This window comes from Ischnura elegans, chromosome 5 (assembly GCF_921293095.1).
Source record: "Ischnura elegans chromosome 5, ioIscEleg1.1, whole genome shotgun sequence".
NCBI lineage: Eukaryota > Metazoa > Arthropoda > Insecta > Odonata > Coenagrionidae > Ischnura > Ischnura elegans.
Genome location: NC_060250.1, coordinates 133,736,873 through 133,759,400, shown reverse-complemented (window position 1 = coordinate 133,759,400; position 22,528 = coordinate 133,736,873). Strand labels below are relative to the sequence as shown.

Here is a 22,528-nt window from a genome sequence, read left to right as displayed (position 1 = left end):
TGAAATTATGATACATATGTTGTAAACTATACAATAATACTTTTTCTGATGGTAGAGACCAGGTTTCAATCCTGGGGCCCCTTAAAGCATCTCTCTGACCATCAGGCCTCACTGCTGGCAGAGTGAGTTGTGGTAGTGCAGCCAATGAGAAGAGAACAATGGCAATTTCTTCCAGGGAAAGGTTTCCTGTGCGGGAGGAAATAAATCCACTTTGGTTGAAATCCAGTGCTTTAATTTCATGGGACATCACAAAATAAGGCTTTTGTTGCTAAGGCACCTAATGCAATTTACTCAGCCTATTTTTTAGTTAGGTACCTGTTCCTTTAAAAATATTCCATCATTTTACTGAAAAAGTTTTGGATGAAGAACAAAGAAGGTAAGCACATTACACCATTATTCTATACATATTTTGCTGTGAATTAATGCATTGTTAAGTTCCGTAAAATCTATTCTTTCTTAGTGCTGAAATTTTCGGCATGAATGTTCGTGAATATTTCATTCAAATCATTTTCATAGAGTTCATTAAACTTGCCTACGTCAGTCAAACCAATGCATGTCAGACAATTTTTTTGTGGACATTGCTGCTTGCATGGTTGTGTATTGCTTCAAATACATTCCTTGTCAAGATGTCCAACTGCAGTCCATGACTCACTTCATTGAAGGTGAAGAGATTTTGTGTCTCCCTCGTGGTCCTCCTGCTTGGAAAGAGTTCACCTGTGGAAGCAGCAGTTCCAATTGGAAGAGTCAGAGGATGTACGTGGTATCCATAGGAGAATCTTGGTACGACAAAGATGAAAACAATGAATAGCAGGCCTATAACAAAAGAAAGTGGATCCAGTCCGAAACTGAAAGAAATTGATATCCATCAATTTTGGATGAGTAATGCCATTCTTCAAAATGTTCAAACAGATTGGAATAATAAATGTATTAGTCTAGTGATTAGAAAAAATGTTATTTTTTATTATAATTATTTTTAAAGTCAATATCATTTTTAATAATTAACCTCTTAAAACCAAATGGAAAATCCATGTCATGTAAAATGTTGTACGGTGCAACTGGCCATGGTGTGACAGGGGGTGGAGCCAGGGTGGCCCACAGACCTCTCCTGGCCATGGGTAGAGAGTGGGTGTGAGGCCCTCCTCCCCCAAAGAGAAATACACAGCCCCTTTAACTGTGTGGCATGGGTGCGCTCTGGGTGGAGCACCCTAACTAGTGTAGTATGTATGTATGTATGTTATTATAAATTTTCAAGTATTGGTAAACCTATCTAGTTTAACATTATGAAGAACTGTATTTGGATATTGGTGTAGGACTTCCATCAAGCGTAGTCATAATTGCATTTCATCTTCTACATGATAAGATAGCATTTCCCATTTACTGTTGGATTGAGTTTACTTCGTGCCATTCAAGTGGTAGGCATTTGGAGGAGGTGACCAACCAATGACAACTTGTCATGTGAAGCAAGAATATAATGCCGATGTATCGGACAACGAATGGAGATTAGGTATCATTCACCGCTTATTCAGGGGTCAATGCTTTATGGGTAACATCTCTGCCACCGAAAGGCTTTGAACTCTGGCCCAACATTTAAGCTCCCACAATAAGGTCAATGAAATGGAAAAAGGAAAAGAAAATAAATTATCACTGAATTTGAAAATTGTCAATTAGAATGCACCATTTGGAATTCGAAATTCTGATTTTTGCAGGTGAGACTGAATCCTATGTTCATATTACCACCAGGCCAATGGCCTACATGTAACAAATTAATAGTAATAATAATAATTAGTCAACAATCTTAAGATTGGTTTGATGAAGCTCTCCATCCTCTCTCCTATCTGTTGGCATTTTTATAGCTATGTATAACTTCTCCTTTACAATCATTATAACCTGTCCCATGTAACTCACTCTGGACGTCCCTAGCCCTTATTCTCTTCCACCTTTCCTTCTACGATTGTTTTCATCTATCATCATGTCTCATGATGTGGCCAGCTAAGTTGTCCCGTCTTCTGCTTAAGGTTTTTAGTAGACTTCTTAATTCTCCCACTCTTTTAAGTACTTCCTCATTACATGCATGGTCTTACCATTTTATCTTCATAATTCTTCAGGAGCACCACATTTTGAATGCTTCCACTCTTGACTTCTCTGCTGCTGTCAATGTTCAAGCCTCGCTTCCATTAAGAAACATGCCCCATATGTAGCATCTGATGAATTGTTAGCTTATTTCTGTGCTTGTATGTATTCTCAGTTGTAAGAAGATTCTTCTTTTTGCAGAAAGCCCTCTTCGCCTCCTCTATGCTACTATTTCTTTCTTACTTCGTCCATCGTTGTTAATTCAGCTTCCCAGGTAAGAAAACTCTTCAAGTTTATGCTTCCCTAGGTTAATGTTTGTCTTAGCCTCCTCTCTTTTGCTGCATACTTCTTTCTCAGTCTTCTTTTTGTTGATTTTCAGCTGATATCTTGCCATTGTCCTTTCTATATTTGTCAAAGACTTCTTTAAATCCTTCTCTGTGTCGCTGATGAGTGCTACGTCGTCAGCATACTTAATCTTTTTCCATGGAAAATGACACCCAAAGCCTTCTTCTTGATTTCATCGAGGGCTTTCTGGATGTAAACATAAAAAATTATGGGGGAAAGTGCACACCCTTGTCTCACCCATTTTCTTATTTTTAGGGATGAATGGATCCAGAATTTTTTTTGGATTCGGATCGGATCCTTTATTTTCGGAGCCTGATCTTCAGCAATTTCAAATTGCTGCTATAAAACAAAGTAATTATTTAAGTTTCTTCTAGGTACATGCAATCAAAGGAATGCTTTTTAGATTTTCATACACATTTTAATATTTTTATAAATTAAAAATCATTTTTATAGGCTTTCAAGTTGTTTTTTTTAAAACATATTTACACGCTCAGGACCTAAGCTGTTAAGCTTGGGTTTTGAAATGAAAATAGGAAAAATCTTCAGACAAACCATTGATCAGTGGTGTAGAAAGGGGAGAAGTCTGGGGGGTCTGGACCCTCCTAAATATAAAAACACAATTATTTTCCTTCATAAAAGAACACAAAATGTTGAAAAAACATGGATTGACAAAAGATTTCTCTGAAAAATGAAGTTTTTTATGATTATGAAAGGTGTTCAAATTAGTTTGAAACCCTCTACTTTGGTAAAAATTCTCCCCCCTGCTTTAGGACTCCCCCGTACCAAATTCCTGGCTTCCCCACTGCCATCGACTGAACGCATATTTTCCTCACACACGTTGGTGCTCATCGCAAACTGACTTGTGTGTCACCCGAAAATGCTTTAGTTGTGGTAAGGTGGATTTAGCACTTCCTCCTGATAGTTTCACGCACATGGCATAAATTGGTTCTCCTTATCTCAGTAGAAATGTTTCTACACAATGAAAGACATTTTTATCAGTATATCATTGAATTAAATTGCAACTGTGCAATCTGCGGCATAATTGACAATGTTTCAAACAATATTGACTTCACGTGCGACAAGGTGTGGGAACAGAATGAGACGACTGCTCAGTGATCTCGAGAGGAAGAGGTGGGTAGCAGGAGTGCAAAAGAGACGAGAGGAGGGGGGGAAGGAGCACGGTCCCTCCGTCTTTCAAGTAACGAGGCTATGAATGAGGGATTCAGGGACGGACAAGTAAGATCTTGCTTGACATCGTTGCCTTCAAAGCGAAGCCTGGCGAGCTACGTGATATATGCAGTTGGCATTTCCAATGCGTCTCTACTTGTTTGAGGGGTTAGCACTACGCTTATTTCTTTGAAAATTGTGCTGTTTGGACAATGTTGCATATTAGTATAGTCTAATTGTAAATAGAAAATATAGTGGCAATAAATTAGAGCTGAAAAAACAGAAATATCGTCAGCAATGCATCTCGTTTGGTCTCATTCTTTTTTAAATCTCATGCACGTCATCCAATTGCCGAAGCTATCGAGACATCTTTGGGCGTAGAAAGTCACTCATTCAGCATTTGTCCACCAGATACGGAGAATTGAAGCAGGTAGGCCAAAAAAGGTCAGTTGGTAAGACAGGGTAGAGATGAAACAAGCTTCAATTGTTCTCGTGTAACTTGATATTTTCCTTCGAAGACAATGATTATTGGTCTGTGTTATTTCAGAAACAAAAAAAAACAACAGGCACGAGCTGATGACAACTCTGGATCCATGTATCCGATGAAGGGCAATATCCGTGGATATTTGGATCCGATCCGACCATCCCTACTTATTTTTGCTTCTGCACAGTTGGGTCCACATTTGACCGCAGCTTCTTGGTTTTTGTACAAACTATGAACTATTCTATAATCATTGTAGAGCACTCTGATTTCAGAAGGTCCATGAGGTGCATAAATTTGATATCATAATTTCCCTCAACTTCATTGAAGTGTTGAACCATAACCATTCACCAATTATTTTCATAGACACAGATTAAAAAAACATTCACTAACGAGTTAGTAAGGCTAAAACAGAAACACACATAAAGACACTCACACTGGAAAAAAATTTGTTGTGATGCTTTCAAAGCTGCAGCTTCATTGTCAACATCCAAGAAGACTGCCAACATCTCGTTCAACAGTCAAACCTATCTTAGGATTGTTGATTCTTGATATCATAAGTCAACCAGCCTAAGATTGGGTCTTACGATGACTCATCCAGCAATTAAGTTTAAACAATTGTATATGTAAATTATATTCATATTTTTTGTCAAATTATTTAATTAAATAAGTAAACCTGAGCCCATTAATTGCATTTTTGTGGTTTAAAAGTTTATTTTAAATATGAAAGTATAATTGGCCTAAATTTTTTAAGGTCAAAAAATCTTTAATTCCAATAAATAAAATAATAATACTTTTAATCTGCTCAAACTGAATAGTGCAATACTTTATTTATATTTTATAAATTTGAAGGTCTTTGTGGAAAAATATATATTTCTCTTTTTTACCACTGCAATTGTAACTGTGTGAGTATATAAGTGTGCCTGCCTAGGTTGTTAGTGTAAGTTCATAGCATGTGCTAACTTCCTACTCGTTGCGGAACAAGGCTCAGAGAGTAGTGCCAGGAGGTGGCAAGTCAAAACACTACGCAGAGGAATTTTCAAACGTATTTCTGGTTTTCCGGGTTTCTGGATTCCGGATTTGAGGTCCTCAACTGTAAAATTATTATTGTTTAGGAATAGTTCATAAATTGATAGCTGGTTGAGATGTACATTTTTTAGAATACCATATGATTCTACATTTAATTTGGCACAAAGGAGTAAGAATTCTCTAAATAGCTTCAAAATTGTGCATTCAACATAGACAAAATCCTTACATGCTCATCTATTTTCCTATGTACATAGGCCTTGGTGATTGGACTTGTATAAAACTCTGGAAATATTTGTCAGCATGAGCTGAAATTTAGATCTATATCAGTAAAATATTAGTACTGATTTTCATGGCTATATACACCCATGCCTCGCTTGGCACAATGTTGACACAGTGCCAACCCCTATGAAAAAATTGTGTAACCCTGTATAAAATTTGTATACATTCTTATACATTGCCATGACAATTGTATAAGAATGTATACAAATTTTGTACAGGTTTATACAATTTTTTCATTGGGGAATTCATTCCTCGGGGAAACTTCCCAACGCTGCTTTGCCTAATCAAATAACCTTAATATTCTCGTAATATAACGTGAACTTGCACGAAGTACACACAAAATTACCCTCATCTAACGTATATTAATAGTATTTCTCGCCTCATATCTTATTCTTTGTTTATATACATATTAGTCGAAATCCATTGCCGCACAATGGACAAAAACATCACTCATCATGTGGTGCGAGTAGCCAACTTACAGAAGTAATTTATCTCGTCTCCATTACTAAATGATATTAGTTAATTTAGATAATTAATCAAGTTTGGAGCTGGTGGAAATGAGTTTTTTTAAAATATGATTTGAGATGAATATTTTGCCATCCTAGGTTATCGGGCAAATTGACTTTCAAAAGCCTATCAAATGTTTTTTCAAAATCCACAAAACAGGCATACCCGTCCTGGTCATATTCTAGGTTCCTCTCCACGAGAGAACTCATTATTGCTATTGCATCACAAGTTGACTTCTTTTTTCTAAAGCCAAACTGACCATTGCCCAAATACTCGTTTGCCCTTGCCTCCATTCGTCTGTTCAATACCCTCAGTACCACTTTCGCCACTTGCGATATTAGGCTAATAGTCCTATAATCTCCACATTCCACTTCTTTTTTTGGTAGAGGAACCGTCTTAAGGAAATCCTCCGGCCAACATCCCTCCTCTTAGATCCTGCTTACTAGTTCGAAAAAACTTTTCTGAATATCCTTCCCCAGATTCTTCAGAAGCTCTCACTTCCCTCCTCTATCTCTCCGGCCTGTTTCTTCTGTCATACAGAGCATCCATGTATTCCTTCCATCTACACTATATCTTTTCTTGCTCTGTTAGCATCCTTCCATCTTTAGCCTTAATTTTAGACATGGCTTATCCTTTTTTGCTGCCAATAGCAACTTAACTTTGGCAATCATATGGCGCCTACTTCTCCATCCTTCTGGAACTTTTCCGTTTTCTCACACACTGCATTTTCCACCAAGCCTCCCTTGCCCTTTTTGTTTCACACTGTAATTGGTTATTCATTTCCCTATGCATATATTCTTTTGTTCTGCTCTGTCTCCATAGTCTCCCACTTTCTCATCTCCTCCATTTTTTAAAATCATTTCCTCTGTTATCCACAGCTTCTTTATCCTTTTGCTGCAAATGTAGCCAATTGACTTCTCTGCTGCTTTGACTATTCCAGTTTTAATATTTTCCCACCCTTCCTCTACAGTCTGTGTACAGTCAATTTCCTGGTTGCTATTTTCCTCAAGTTCCTGATATTCTTTCCTCATACTCCCCTTCAGAGCTTATACATTCCATTTCCTTGCCTTCTTAACTTTCCTGAGTCTTTTGAATCTTACGTTCATTTCATGAACACTAGGTTCTGATCTGAATCTGCATCCACCGCAGGGAAGCTGCACAAGTTTTTCACACTATTCCTAAACCTCAGTCTTACCATGATGTAGTCTATCTGATATCTTCCCATATCCCCTGAATTTTTCCATGTGTACCTCTGCCCTTTATGATGATTAAAGCAAGTGTTTGTGATGAATAACTTGTTTCTCTCGCAAAATTTTACTGCATTGTCACCCCTATCGTTCCGAATTCCTAGTCCAAATTCTCCTACTTTGTATCCATCCATCTCTCCCTTCCCAGACTGAAGTGTTCCAGTCCCTCACCACTACCAGATTTTTCTTCCCCAGGGTTTCTCGAATTCTTTCCAAAAGCTGATCATACACCTCATCCACTTCTTCTTCCCTATGATTGCTAGTGGGCATGTAAACTTGAACCACCATAAGGTTGATGGGTTGTGCCTCAATTTCTACCACAAGAATTCTATTCCTTACCTGATCTATACCCAGGGGCGGATCCAGGATTTTTTTCTGGGAGGGGCACAAGCAAGGCCGTATCCAGGATTTTGTTCTGGGTGGGGCACAACGATACCTCGTAATACAAAATGAAAGCAATCATAATGGGGCCGTATTAAAAATCTTGCATATTTTTGAGGGTCTGGGGGGGGCACGTGCCCCCCCCCTGGATCCGCCTATGTCTATACCTACCACATGCTTACCCATCTTCCCGTTTAATACTTAAGCTACCCCTTGCTGGCTTTCCTCTCCACAACTATATATATATATATATATATATATATATATATATATATATAACCCTGTAACCATCACCCCAATAGTTCCTCCCATCCTTCCACCTCACTTTGCATAATCCTAAGATATACATCTTCCCATTATCAATTTTCCTTTTGATATTTTCTAACCTTTCCGCCCTCATCATTGCTTTCATATTCCACATCCCTTATGCAAGATAAAATCGAAATTTCTGGAGGGTACCACTCAGTGGCGTAGCCAGAGGGTGGGTCCAGACCCCCGAAATATAAAAACACAATTTTTTCCCTTCTTAAAAGAAAACAAAATTATTGAAAAATCATGAATTTATGAAACATTTCTTTAAAAAATTAAGTTTTTTATTATGAAAAGCGTTAAAATTAGTTTAAAACTCATTACTTAGTACCTAGTGTTAAAAACTTTTCCCTCTTGGTTCTGGACCCCCCCTTCCCTGAACAAAATTCCTGGCTACGCCGCTGGTACCACTTACAAGTATATGTAACGGGCAGATTGAGGGCAGCCGTGGGGGCTGTCATTCCTCCTCCCCCTACATTAGAGAAAGATGGTGATTTTTAAGGTGACCTTCAAATGCAAGTTCTTTTTTACCGGATTTTTAGGCGCTATATGGAAAGATCGTCAACCCTTCAAAACGACCGAAATGCGCCCCTATTGAGTATTTTGTTTTTATTTTCCGGAAAATTAACCATTATGACGAATAAAAATTAATTTTAAATCTAAGGTCTGATGGAGTTAGGGCCCCCGCGCACTGGCAACTTTTTCAAAGCAAATATTTAATGAGCTCCGGTGGGGCACTTTTCATCCGGTCGGCCATTTTTCTTCTTATGTGGCGTTTATGAAACGGAGAAAGTAGAAAAGCCCGGCTAAAGTATACTTTAGCCTAAAGTGTCGTCTATTAATCGCACCCTAAATAATCCAAATTTTCAATCTTGTCCTTAAAAATCCGATTCGGGCGATCCCCCAAAGCACAATTCCACTGGAGGATATTCCCTCAACACTTTTTCCCCTGCAGGGGGAAACCATGGTTGCCTTCCTCCCTGTTAGATCCACGTCACTGGTTACAGCTACAGGACAACCCGGTGAACAACACCCCAAGGTTGGAGGGGAAAATTACTGCTCGGTTATTCTGCTTGAAATGACGCCAAAGACAAAAAAATAATTCTGCAGCTACCCCTGAAACGGAAGAGCCCTCTCCCTATCGCAGTTTATGTTAGCCATTTTTGTAATTGCCGCATTTTTCATATTGGATTGTAAACACTTTGACGGAGGAGAGAATTCGTTCACTGGCCATGCAATAAATGCAAATTCCTCGCATTTGGTAGGATATTGCACTCGTGATAATCCTTTTTTCGCTGACTTCCCGTTCAATCACCTCGCTCCAGCATTGCTAAGTAATATGCCAGGTTGGCGGATCGTTTACAAGATCGTATGTCACGATGGGGCACATTTACAGTTCGCTATAATTACGCATGCGTTAAAACACACTTAAAATAGCAGTTAGAGGCTCACCTTGAATGAAGTGGTATCCCACTCATAATACCACGCTGATTGATTAACATGATGGCACTTCCTTAATTTATTTTTGAATCCAGTGGATTTGTCAAGCTTAGCGAGCTGCAGTTTGATTTCTCGCCATTTCTTGAAAACCAATTCGCTTCTGCTTCCAACATGAAACATCGGGATACACACTCTTATATATATAGTTCTTGTTTGCAATGATCGCAATTGTGCGCGTCCTTTAAGAATAATTTGACAGATATAAGTCATTCCTTTCTAATCTTCAAGACAGGCGGGAAACAGCTACGTGAAATTGGCCGAATCATTGGACGAATACTGGAATTAATTCCGCCAGTCCGTAAACCAAGTGATACAAGTGTCGGAAGTAGATCATTTTGTGCAGAAAAGCACGCCGAGCGCTGTCGCCGGAATCTCGTCTTCCACCAAGCATATAACGGAATCACAAAATATTTGCACGTCAGGATCATATCTCCACAGCAAAGTCTCCTTTCCATTGATTTATGGTAGCTAAGGCTGCTGAGTTTCTCCTATTGCAACAGTTTACTGCTGTTATGTAACAATTTTAAACACACATCCCTTTCATTATCAGACAATAGGGTAGTTTCCTTCATCAAAGAAAAGGAAAGGAATTGATTGCGATTCGTTACCCACCATTACTGTATTCATAATATACAAATTATTTCGTTTTAGAAATACCGATTTATACGAATGGCTATGGTCCATTTTTAACCTTATTTGAAAAGGGCCAGATTGGCGCCCATGCGATGCCACTCCATGTGACGTCACAGGGACCTAGTTTCTATTCGAGAAGATAGGAGTTATACATCGTCTGAGGTTACCAATGCATGCATGAGGCGCAGAGCTCAGGGAAACATGTCTTAATAATCACTTACTAAAACTGGCTAAGGTCGGAAAGTTTTCTTCATTTGATAAGGTATTAATAATCCTTATTTAAGCCAAGCGCTACCAGCCAGCAGGGTACTCAGCTACCCGCTAGCAGCCTGCGTCGTATCAGCGCTCAACTCGCCTCAAGGTCACCTCACAGGGCGGCAGCGGTAACCAGAAATACGTCACACGGAGAGATTTCCCGGCATTCATACCGCGTCGCGTTTTCGCGCGCTTAAAAATTTTCACTTTCCATTTAATCGCGAAAAATAGATATCGCTATTAAAAATCAAAAACATTTAATGCGTACTCCAGGAGTAATAATCTTTCGATTTAGGCAATAAAAAAATAATAGGGAACCACCCTATTGCGAATGATAAACATGAAAATAATATAGAATACCTATTTTTATCGCTTTCGGTACTCTATAGTGCTTCAGTAAGAATGAGGTTGGATTGGAACAAGGTATATAAACCGGTTGTTATTTTTTCCATGCTCGTCACTTGGACCCCCTTATCGGGCTAGTGGGGCCCCCCGGCCCCAGCGCCTCTGAGTCTGCAGGGCCCTAGTATCGCCACCACTGAATTTGAACCCTTTCTTTACCTTTTTTATTTCTCGCATGTAGTCAAAGAACGCCGCTATGACGCACGACATTCGCTAAACAAAAAAAATAAATAAATAAAAATGTATCAAGTTGTCTAGTCCATTTCATTCTTGTTTATTCATATTTTGCAACAATGATTGACATATAACTTCCGATACTCCCCTTAAAACATGGCGGTCCTCGAATGTTAGTAATTTTGTCACGTCCAACTTTATTTCGCAAATTAGATCACGGTACTCTTGAGCAGATGAGTTTTTGCGTAGAGAAATCAATGCATGCGTACACCTGGCGATTCACTATAAAATGCTACTTTTAGAGAATTGCACGTTACTCTCAAAGCTGCCAACTGTCAAAAATGTAATTATGCCGTTTGTAGAAGCTTTCACGGTGATTTTGAAAACTGCTGCACTTACGAGTGCGTTTATGTTACTCATATTTGTGTGCTTAATAGTTTTGTTGTCGTTATCTTTATACATCGTCATGACAAGATTGGTGAGTTTATATATTTTAATAATTAAATTTTTACATTTATTATGATATAGTTACTTTGATGCCGCATATTTATTTTTCGTAGATGTTGATTCCGCCGTATCAGCTTGTTAAACATGATAATACAAGTAAACTTAGCTCCGAAGTTGTAGGACAAAGTCGCCGCACTCAGCAGCTTATCGCTAGCCTATAGAAATTCCTCAAAAATATTTGCATCCAAACTGGAATTGAAAAATTAAAGAAGTAAAACCAATTATCTTATAGCTACAATCAATGAAAAACCTTTATTTAATGATTGTTTTGCAATTGAGACTATTCAAATCTCCCACTTCAACGACGTCCTCACGGAGCGCTTCAAATACCTGTTTTGTCATCGAGAATTATCCGAAATCACCGGATTGTCTTTTCAATCATGGGTAAGTATTGTGAAGCATTTCTTAACTGGAATTGTAAGATTTTTCTTTGTATGTTGATTATTAGCGAGGCGTTTCTTTGATAGTATTTAAAGCAAGCAGTGGAATTGCGATCTTGCATAACTGCAAGTATTTATTCGCCTTACCTCCTCCAGTTCGGCAAGCGTCTCATGCGGTTGGACAGGAAGTTGATACAGGTGAAAACATGTGTATATGATGTTTTGGAAAGGTGTTTTAATGTATGACTGACGATATATTTTATTTTAGATGAATTTAGAGTATTGGACCTTAAGCTGAAGAAGAAAACCCAGACAGTTAGACGGACACAGCGCAAACTTACTGCCCTCTCACCCAGGTATTGTGCATATGGATCATCTGACTCTAAATTTCTATCGGATTGGACAAAAATTGAGTGTCACGGAGAATTGAGCGATTAATTGACAAATAATGAATCATTGTTTCGTGTTTGGTTATTGAGAGTCTTTCCATTCTTACCACAAAGATAGAAAATGCCTGCCCTAGTATATGAGACTACCAGGTGCCGTAATTTAGGTTATTTATGGACTCGGAACAGTTAAATACTTAAAGGAAAAATGAGACACAACACCTTTTTTGTACAAAAACAAGAATGCAGTAGCATTTCCAAAAAACGTGTAGTTGCCATTTATTTTTCACCTTAGCAATTAGGCTACAAGTGCAACACCCTTACTTAAACTACATGTTTGCTTCCATGAGCTATAAGATTCAATTGACCAATGAAGTTCCAATGCTTAACATGCTTGTCTAGCCCCTCTGTTAGAATATCTGCTACCATAATTGAAATGTAATCTAAAATTATTTTTCCTATAGCAACTGCCGTTTTACAAAATGTCTAACTTGGATGTGCCTTGACCTTCCCTAATGTTTCCACAACTTGCATTTTGTACTGCAGACTGTTTATCATTGCATTTATGCACCACATTACTACCAAGTATTTTAACACTTTTCAAGGATTTCTTTTATAGTTGTAGAGAGTACAATATCCTTAAAAAAAATCCCAAAAAATGCTGCTCACATATCCAAATTATGGATTTTTAAGTCCAATTCTACTGGTAAAGCAATCAGCAACTTGATTCAGAACTGAAGTCTACATTACAAGGAATTCGACCATTGCCCTCACCACTAAGGCTCTTTACCTTTGGTTGTTCGGCACTGCCATTCTCTTTAGGCACGGGCTGGGGCAAGGAACTAGTTATTCCTTCTCCTCATGAGAGCCCAGGGAGGATGGCAGAGTTTCCAAGAGTTTTTTGGACGGGTTTTAGCTCCCTAAAAATGTTTTCAAAGAATACCACATCACATGCTTAGATTGTTCTTCCCACAATATCAGAGTCAGCCAATAAATACCCTTTTAACTCCTCACAATAGCCAGCAAAGTAATACTTTTTGGATGTGGCTTCCAACTTATTTCTTTGCTCTTTAACCGCATAAGCATAGGCAATACATCAAAATACTTTTTGATGACCAAGATCCATTTTTTGTTCAGACCATCTCAGTTCTCAGGAAATGCATTCTGTAGTGCTCTGGACGGTGCTCTGTTTTTGAGATATACAACTGCTCTATGTGCTTCAACCCAATAATATTTTAATAAATCGCTGCCACAGAGAATGCACCTAGCTTTCTGTATAATGGCTCTATTTGTTCTATCAGCTAATCCATTCTGCTCAGGATTATAAGGTACTGTAGTTTTGTGTTTAATCCCACATACTTTTAACTCCCTCTGTGGTGCCTGATCCATATATTCACCCCCATTATCTGTACTCAGGCTTTTGATATTTTTCCCTGTCTTATTCTCCATCCTGGCCTTAAAAATTTGGAAGCATTCCAGCAGGGCTATTCTGCTAAATGGGGCCATAAGTTTTGTATAGCCAGACCCGAAATTACGGCCTATACCGATTCCACTCTCGAGGGGCTGTATCGTATGGCCCGGCCAAAAGTCTTAACGCCCTTTCGGCAGGCAAGTATGAAAATTATAATTGATACTACAACTTTGGTTCCCTTTTTTTTGAGCACTGGTCAATTTTTGATTAAGGTAGATTGTTCCAACATGGAGATAAAATTAATTCTATGCTCCTATGTGATGTAGTGAACTAGATTTTCTTATAATACTGGTCTGGCAGCAGACGCTAGAGAGCTTCGGAAAAAATGAAGAGCAAAAATCACGGACAAGAAGAAGCAGAAGAAATTTGTTCCATTCAATAATTATAATATTCGTGAATTCTACATGTAGTGAATAGAGTGAGGACGTGAGATCCCCCTGTATTTCTAACCCCCTTCCTCTCCTTCCAATGGTATAATTATTGCCTCATGGGTGCAATCAATTGTGCCCAAACGCCTTAGAAATTCAGCCAATGCACTTTATCTAAAGATGAAATTGAAACTTTTAAGTTTCATTAATGAATTTTATTATCATAGGCTTAACTTTAGGTAGCTGTATAAAATGATAACGTCAATATAAAATTATCATTCTTTCCTTGATTTGTGGATTCCTCTTTTACGTATTGACTTACTAAAGATTGCGTTGCTGCCAAAAAATGTCTTGCCCTACATTTCTATGATATCCTCCCACATGAACCGTAATACAACGAGAATCTTAAAGTATAAAACATTTCAGAGTGGATATTTCAAGTTACCTACAGCTAGTTGAAAGAAATAAGTAAGAAATCTGTAAGCAAATATTGTACAGTAAGCAAATAAAAGCCCCTTACTCCATTCACTTCAATGGAGCATCAATTTATAAAGTATTCATAACTTTTTAACTATAAGCAAATGCTAAGTCCATCCACTCTACCTACAAGGTAAGTAACAACTTCTTTTGACATGCGGAAATATTTAATAAATATATTATCATCTTATGCAAACGGATTACACATCACTCTTCTCCTTTCCAGATGAAGTCAACGTCAATGTCCGTTGAAATCAATGTCTGGCCAATGCCTGTAGGATCTGCATGTGCTTCCGCACAATATTCATATATTTCTTGAAACAATCGCTTTGTAATTTATGACACTACGTAAATTTCTTTTATAACTCCTTATGTGTGCAATGTTATTTTGTATGACCGCCATCTAGGCTGGTCATAATATTACCTCCTTTAGGCCTTATCTACTGCCTGACTTATGGCCTTTCGCTCAGAGGAGAATCGCTTGAAGCCATATGTATGTCCCGAGGCTGTAGTTATGGTTGATTTCAACTTATGGCCTGGCTATACAATTGGTGGAATAACCCTGCAGGAATACAGGAGACTTGTTACTTTTAATTTAGAAAACAGCTTTCTTGTACAATCATCAATAAAAGTCCTCTAATACCCTCAGGGTTGATAGGACCACACAAGCCTGAATGGATCAGACTTAATTTGTTACATACCCTGTCTGTCCTTGGACTGAATTTGAATGGTTTCTTTGCTAACTTGCCCTCATATCATGCTTCACATACAAGGTTGAATTTCTTATTAGTAGGATAATCCACACCACTGACTAGCCCATTTGGAACCTGCATGTTTCTGTGCCCTAAGTGTGCAAGTCTCTTATGCCACAAAATTTGTAAATCATCCTCTCCTACTCTTACAGTCAATCCTATATTACCACTTGCATTACTAGGTCTGAATTATTTTGTTTCAGATCTAGATAATGTATGCCATTTTCTTCAGAACCAGTGGCTTGGATCCCTACCTTTACTTGCAAAGATGTGGCATACAACCTGAGCCCAGATTCATCAAACAAGATGGCCAAGAAAAAGGCTGTATTTTAACTTTTAACTAACCTTTTTTAACTAGCTTATTTACAGACGGCACCGTATAAACTCGTGTAAGAGACGCACTTTTTTTCCCTGAAATTGCACCTGAAAATGGTGGTGCTTCTCTTACACAAATTTCTAATCTGCTCGCCATTCGCAAGTGCAAAGGAGAACTGGGTGTCATTGTTTTTCAGCGTGACTCAGTCATCTATAAACCTTGATCAAAAACAAGTGGGAGGCTGGGGAGTTTCTCCCTTTGTGGTGTATTTTTACAATGCTCCTGTTTGTATTTCTTGCTCATAAGCATTGTGCCACGAGTATGCCACCTTTTTTGTACTGACAAGGAGACATCATCAAAGTGATGTTCGGTATCTGGATGCAGATGTTATTTTCTGAAACTACATAGGTAAGGTAGAAAAAGTGTCACGGCTTGCTTCCACATAGGCCCGGGTTCGAGAGATATTCGCATGAAAAGATTTTGCGCAGCATGATATCCCTTGAGTAAGCGCTCCCTCTCAACTATGGCCGTGGCGATGCGGTTTAGGGCGCTAGTACCTGTAGTGGGGTCCCGGGTTCGAGCCCCATTGTTGGCATTATTTTTTTCTCTTCTAATTTTTGAAATCACTGTTACAATTTATCCCCATTTGTTTTATTTTGTTACTTAGCGATTTTTTTATTTTCATATCAATTTATAGATTTTACATGAAACTCCGAATTGTGCCTTACCATGTGAATTAGAGGACTTGTATAATGACTTACATGCATATTTCCGGGGAATTTTTATCATCCTCGCCCTAGCCATTGCTCCCACAGCTTCTTCGTATATTCGCAGTCTCAAGTCTTTCTTCTCAACAAATAAACACCATTGCCTATCCTCACATTCAGTTACTGACCTTAGACAGTGTCCCCTCCTACCCTCCCAGTACAATGACCCTGCTTGCCATCAGCCTACTCAAGCCGTATTCGAGGTCTTCTTTTTTTAGCTTTCGCACCCGTTTACACACAATAATAATAATAATAATAATAATAAATTTATTGGTGCCAAAAGATATGCAAAAACATATATAGGACCCGTCAAAAAAGATAAACACTTACACAAGAGATTCTGAATGAACAATACATAAAAGAATGTTACACAGTTACAACAAAACAATTAAGAATTGAGGAATTCCTCAATAGAATAAAAGGTATTGTTTAAAAGGTACATCTTTTATTTAGAGGAGAAATTTCCTTTCACCTTTTCATCTTTTAATGAGGCAGGTAGGTTATTATAAATCCTGCAACTCATGGTGACAGGACCAGTATTAAAAATACAAAGGTTATGTTGTCTCACAGCATAATTGTCTCTGCTTCTCGTGTTATGATTATGAATATCAAGATTCTTTAGAAGTGTCAAGTGAGAATGGTGATTTCTTATAAGCATCGCAGCACAATAAATATAAATACAAGGTAGGGGAAGGATTTGTAACTTTTTAAAAAGATTGCGACAGCTGTCTCGTTTCCTAGCTTTGCAGATGGTTCTGACTGCCCATTTCTGTAATTTAAAAATACGAACAGCCTTGGGGGATAGACCCCAGGCTAAAATACCATATCTTAGCCTGCTATAGATATGAGCAAAATAAATAGTGATAGCTGTTCGTGAGTCGGTTAATTGCATCATGCATCTAATGAGATAGCATCCAGATGCAATAGAGGATGAAATATGATTAATATGAGAGTCCCAGGACAGATTTTCATTAATGATGAGCCCAAGAAATTTTGTGTCATTGACACGTTGAAGACTGACGTCTTCAAATTTTAAATAAAGGCTGTAATCAATTATCTTTTGAGCAGGGTGGAAAAGACATATGCACACTTGGCTTTATTTAAGTTTACTTAGTTGGAGAGGCACCACTTTTCCATGTCGAAGACAGCATTTTGAGCAGTGACTACAGGATTATCATCATTTTTGATTAGATGATTTGTATCATCAGCGTACATGAAAATATTTCCATTCAATGATGAAGGAAGATCATTTATGTATAGTAAAAAAAGGAGGGGCCCAAGGATGGAGCCTTGAGGAACACCCCCTGCCACCTTGCGATATGATGAAGTATGTTTGGACATCTTGTCATGTGTAACAGTTACTGATTGAGTCCTATTTGAAAGAAAAGATCTAATGAGGTTGTTAGGGATGCCCCTTATTCCATAGAAGTGAATTTTCTTAAGAAGAATCTCAAAGTCAACAGAGTCAAAAGCTTTAGTGAGATCATAAAAAATCCCAATGGTATGTAAATGATGATTGAGACCATCAATGACAGCATCAATAAATTTGTAAATGGCAAATTCAGCAGAGAGGCCACCTATGAAACCAAATTGGCTTTTTGATAGAACATTGTTCTTGATTAAGAAAGACATAATCCTCCTTGAAATGATACTTTCAAGTATTTTTGAGAAGACTGATAGTTTAGAGATAGGTCGATAGTTATCCATAACATGAGGATCACCCTTTTTGAGTAAGGGAACCAATTGGGCCTCGGTGCCTCATTCAGGGATTCAGGTCAGCTGTGGAGGGAGGGTTGTTGGGACGGAACTCTTTGAGGGACGCTAGAAGGCAGGTCATACGGGAGGCTTGTTGAGTGTAAGGATATTCTGTTGTAAGGATCGGGATTTGTTGGGAAGACAGTGGGTGGGCTGTGGAGAAAATCTAATGGAGGGAAAGCTTGGTGGAAATGGTAAGAGTGGAAAATACTGGTGTTTCAGAAATGGAAAAAAAAGACATTGAAAGTGGAGGCACACACGTCAAAAACCGGGAAACAATTCATGAGTAGATGTACAGTCGGTTAACTGATGCGAGGCAGAGGTGTGCATCGGTGAACATGATGAGCACATTACACGGAAATTCACATGTAAGTAATTATATACGTCCTCTAATTCGCGTGGTAAGGCACAATTCGGAGTTTCATTCAAAATCTATAAATTGATATGAAAATAAAAAAATTGCAAAGTAACAAAATAAAATGAATGGGGATAAATTGTAACGGTGATTCAAAAATTAGGAAAGAGAAAAAAACATTGCCGACACTGGGGCTTGAACCCGGAACCCCAACTACAGGTTAAAGGACTAGCGCCCAAAGCCACGGCCGTAGTTAAGTGGGAGTGATTACTCTAGGGATGTCATGCTGCGTGAAATCTTTACATGCAAATATCTATCGAACCGGGGCCTATGTGGAAGAAAGCCGTGACACTTTTTATATCTTACCTTTATAGTTTCAGAAATTAACATCTGCATCCAGATACCGAACATCACTTTGGTGATGTCTCCTTGTCAGAATAACAATGCAGTAGCAGTTGCCAGAAAACATGATGTTGCAACATATTTTTTACCATAGCAATTCGGTTACAAGTACAACACCATGTATTATGTGATGTGCACAGAAATTGACTTAATCAATATTGAAATTCTAGGAGTGAAAAAATGCATGTGGATCAGCATTGGCCTTCAGTTTGGCCTGGTCCCAGAACATTTCATCCAGCTACTGTGCCTCTTCCACTTCATCAAGGCTACCCTCATAAAAAGAAGTCTACACCTGGAAAATTTGCTAATACTGAGCTAATGAAGATCCCAAACTTTCTTCATTTGACGCCACCAGCAATTAAACAACAATGTGAGGCATTAAAAAGTGAGTCCTTAATGCAGAATATGCATATGCCTCTTTTTTTGGTTGTTTATCATTGTTAAAGAATTTTTAGCTAACTGTAATTACTGATAACTTTTTGAAAAAATAATCCAGAGAATTGCAGTAAACTCTTGATTACACGAAGTCAGTGGGACTGGAAAATTGGCACTTCATAATATCAAGTATCGTAATTTGAACCTTTTTATAAGTTGAGAAAAAATGTTTGCTTTTGTTCTTACTGTAAGGGTTCAGTATATTGATAGCATCAGGGAAGGCAGGCAACTGCCAACGCCAGTCTCATCGCACGCCTCTCCTCGTGCCATCTCTATTTCCCCATTTGCGGCCACCCAAGAGGCTGCCTTCTGTTGACGCTGCACGGATCTCACGCCTAAGGCGAGGTGGAGTGGGGTGCGTGACAGGAAGGGTGATAAGACGAGAAGCAAACCACCAATGCAGCGGCGCGTGGGTGGTGGGTGGCGAGAGGTGGAAAAAGGGGGAAGCTAGGAAAGAGGTCACGTCCCATCTTCACGATACTTACATTACCACCCTTTTTTTGTCATAGATAGCCTTTTTTAAATGTTTTCGGTGGTTATTTAGGCTATGATTAATAAAAAATGCTTTTTGTAATTGATTTTATGCTATGAAAGATCGTTAAAAAAAATCATACGACCATTATTTATTGTAAAATATAGAGATGGGTCGAATAGCAGATTTCTCGGATTCGAATATCGAATTCGAATATTAAATCATTGCTCGAATATTCGAATACCTCGAATTTCGAATACCTCGAATACTAAATGATGAATGCTGGAATGTTTGACTCGGTTGCCTATGCAGCAGGCAACACAAGATTTTGGGGAGTAATTTTGATTTACTTCAAAGGATTCGAACAGGAATTTAGCTGATTAATGAATATTTTAATTTTATGGAAACAATTGGGCATATAATTAATTCAACTAACATCGCTTTACCCCCACTCCTGCTGCCAAGTGCTAGCTGACAATCTGAGGCGTTTTGCAAAATACAGGTGCTTCTCCACCGGATTTTCTTCAATTATTTTCAGTCCATCTTTGGAAGTTCTCACGAGATAAGCAGATGAATTTGAATTTCTAGCGGGGAAAAACCCAATATCCTGAGAAAATATCCCTTCGACTGTGACAAAAGAGATTTATAGCATAACTCATAAATTGTAACTTGATGTATGTTTTCGAAAAAAATACCGCATCAACTTCCGAGAAGCTCAGTTGCGAGGATATTGAGTTTCGCCAGAATGCTAAGTCTCCCTCGTATTTTGACCTTTATTTCTTTGCGTAAAATGCTTAAATAAACTCAGAAATATGTCGTGTTTGGTCTTATTCTTTTTGAAATTACGCGCACATTACTAATATTTCAATTCAATAAAGGTGTAACATCAATTGACGAAAGTCATTCTTAGACACCTTTTGTGCTAATAGATGACTCATGCAGCGGTTGACCTCCACAGAAATGGGGAACTTCGAAGCTAGTAGGAAAAAAAAGGTCAGTGGGGGAGAAAAGGGAGGGCCCGAAACAAGTTTCTATTGTTCTCGTGTAACTTGGTATTTTTTCGAAGCTAAGGTCTTCGTAATATGATCCCTGCGCGAGCTGTGACCTTTTTTTTATTTCAAAGAAGAGGAAAGCTTCAGAGGGGGGGCTGGTGCTGAGTGGAGAGGGATACCAGATCTTGGGAAATGCGCTAATGTAAGTATCCCACGGTACTCACACAGCAGTTGACCTCCAGAAATGGGGAACTTCGAAGCAGGTAGCCAGAAAAAGGTCAGTGGGTGAGAAAAGGGGGGAGGGCGTGAAACACGTTTTTTTTGTTCTCGTAACTCGATATTTTTTTCGAAGCAGGGGTCTTCGTAATGCGATCCCTGCGCGAGCTGGGAACTTTTGTTTGATTTCGGAGAAGAGGAAAGCCTCAGAGTGGGTGAGGCGAGTGCTGAATGGAGGGGGATAGCGGATCGTGGGAAATGCCCTAAGGATGCTATCCCACGGCACTGAGGTTCTCCTGGTGGGGGGAATCGGGGATTTTCGGATTTTTTCACCCGACCATTTTCTGTTCCCCTCGTCGAACTCTTTTCACCGCTAAAATCCACGAATTTGATGTAATTCGTCAACTTGCGTAAAACGGCACTGCGAGCACTAAATGACTACAGTTCTCTACATTTTTCCGAGTCAACTACCAACGACGTGCGTGCGACAGTGTATGACGCGAAATTCAAAGTATTCGAGGTATTCGAGGCGGTACTTTTCGCATAAATATTCGAAACCTCGAATATCGAATACTTTCTAGTATTCGAGTATTCGCGGATACTATTCGCACATCTCTAGTAAAATATCAATAGCACTTAAGAAATTCCCATCCATTTTAGAAAACGAAATCAAATAAGGAAATAAAAATTTTTGTATTAGAATTTAATCTTAGAAATTTGTGGTCAGTATCGAATAGCAACTATTATGTACGAATGAGATAGATATTTGTTAGAACGTAGGTTTCCGCGGCGATGGTTTGATCTCTGCATTTCTTCATGGTTTTCTTCCGCATCAGGTTGTTTGTGGACAACAGTTTCACTGGCTATCCTGCCAGCGTCTTCAAGAAGAGAGAAGCGCCCAATCAGACAGCCAATCACAGTGCAGCTACCATCCAGCCTACAGTATATTAGTGAGGCAGAAACCAACAGCCAACACCTTCGACCTGAAGACGCTGGCAGGACAGCCAGCGAAACTGTTGTCCACAAACAAGCTGACGCGAAAGATAACCCTGAAGAAATGCAGAGATCGAGATAGAAATTTGTTTCCAACACCTACAAAATTGTAACGGCAGCTGGCCTAACTGCCATTTATGTCATCTTTTATTGCTCAGTGACTAGAAAAAAAGGGTCTTGGCCCATTTCCAAAATAACTTACAGAAATTAATATTTGTACATAGTTCCCGCTGTATTGTCAGAGGTATATATGATCTTTTTAATTAGTTATTTTCATTATGATTCAGTTACGTTCATAAATTATGTAAGATATGATTTTCTATTGGCGAATATTTGAAGTAAATTCTTTTCGAGCTCTCCATCCGGGTGCCGTGCTCCATCATTTTTGGGGATGTTTAAGTGAAGACTTTTTAATTCGTCATCAAGGCCATTCATGTAAGGTGTGAGGTGCCATGTTTATATAGTATAGATTATTATTTAGTTTTTTCTTTCTCATTTCCGTTCTAATGTTTATCTCCGTTCATGACACGTCTTTTTCTAGTGCTAAAACTTAAACAAATCTTTTTCTATATCAGCATTACATGGCTTCATTTTGAATATGGTGAAGAATGAATCCCGAAAACTTAAGATGGCCTACGTACATATTTAGGTATCATTTTCAAGAGTTCACGAAAGTAAACCAACATTGCAAAATTACAAATCTGC

The 22,528-nt window shown here is 38.6% G+C and overlaps 1 protein-coding gene and 1 long non-coding RNA gene across 3 annotated transcripts in view; one reads left to right on the top strand and one right to left on the bottom strand.

The window, feature by feature from the left end:
• Window positions 1-215: 215 nt before the first annotated feature.
• Window positions 216-9,784, bottom strand: LOC124159580. The gene is made up of 2 exons (XR_006864978.1): window positions 9,268-9,784; window positions 216-845 (listed from the first exon to the last, which is right to left on the bottom strand). It is a non-coding gene; the product is annotated as an uncharacterized LOC124159580 (long non-coding RNA).
• Window positions 9,785-10,918: 1,134 nt separating this feature from the next.
• The window catches only part of LOC124159579 (28S ribosomal protein S35, mitochondrial), a 48,251-nt gene continuing 36,641 nt past the window's right edge, over window positions 10,919-22,528 (top strand). The window contains exons 1-5 of one of the 2 annotated variants that reach the window (XM_046535481.1): window positions 10,919-11,257; window positions 11,340-11,670; window positions 11,754-11,864; window positions 11,935-12,022; window positions 18,886-19,100. In XM_046535481.1, coding sequence (XP_046391437.1) covers window positions 11,667-11,670; window positions 11,754-11,864; window positions 11,935-12,022; window positions 18,886-19,100 — 418 coding nt within the window. In that variant the 5' untranslated portion in view covers window positions 10,919-11,257; window positions 11,340-11,666. The remainder of the gene's footprint in view (window positions 11,258-11,339; window positions 11,671-11,753; window positions 11,865-11,934; window positions 12,023-18,885; window positions 19,101-22,528) is intronic. The other variant, XM_046535480.1, reaches the window with a different exon arrangement.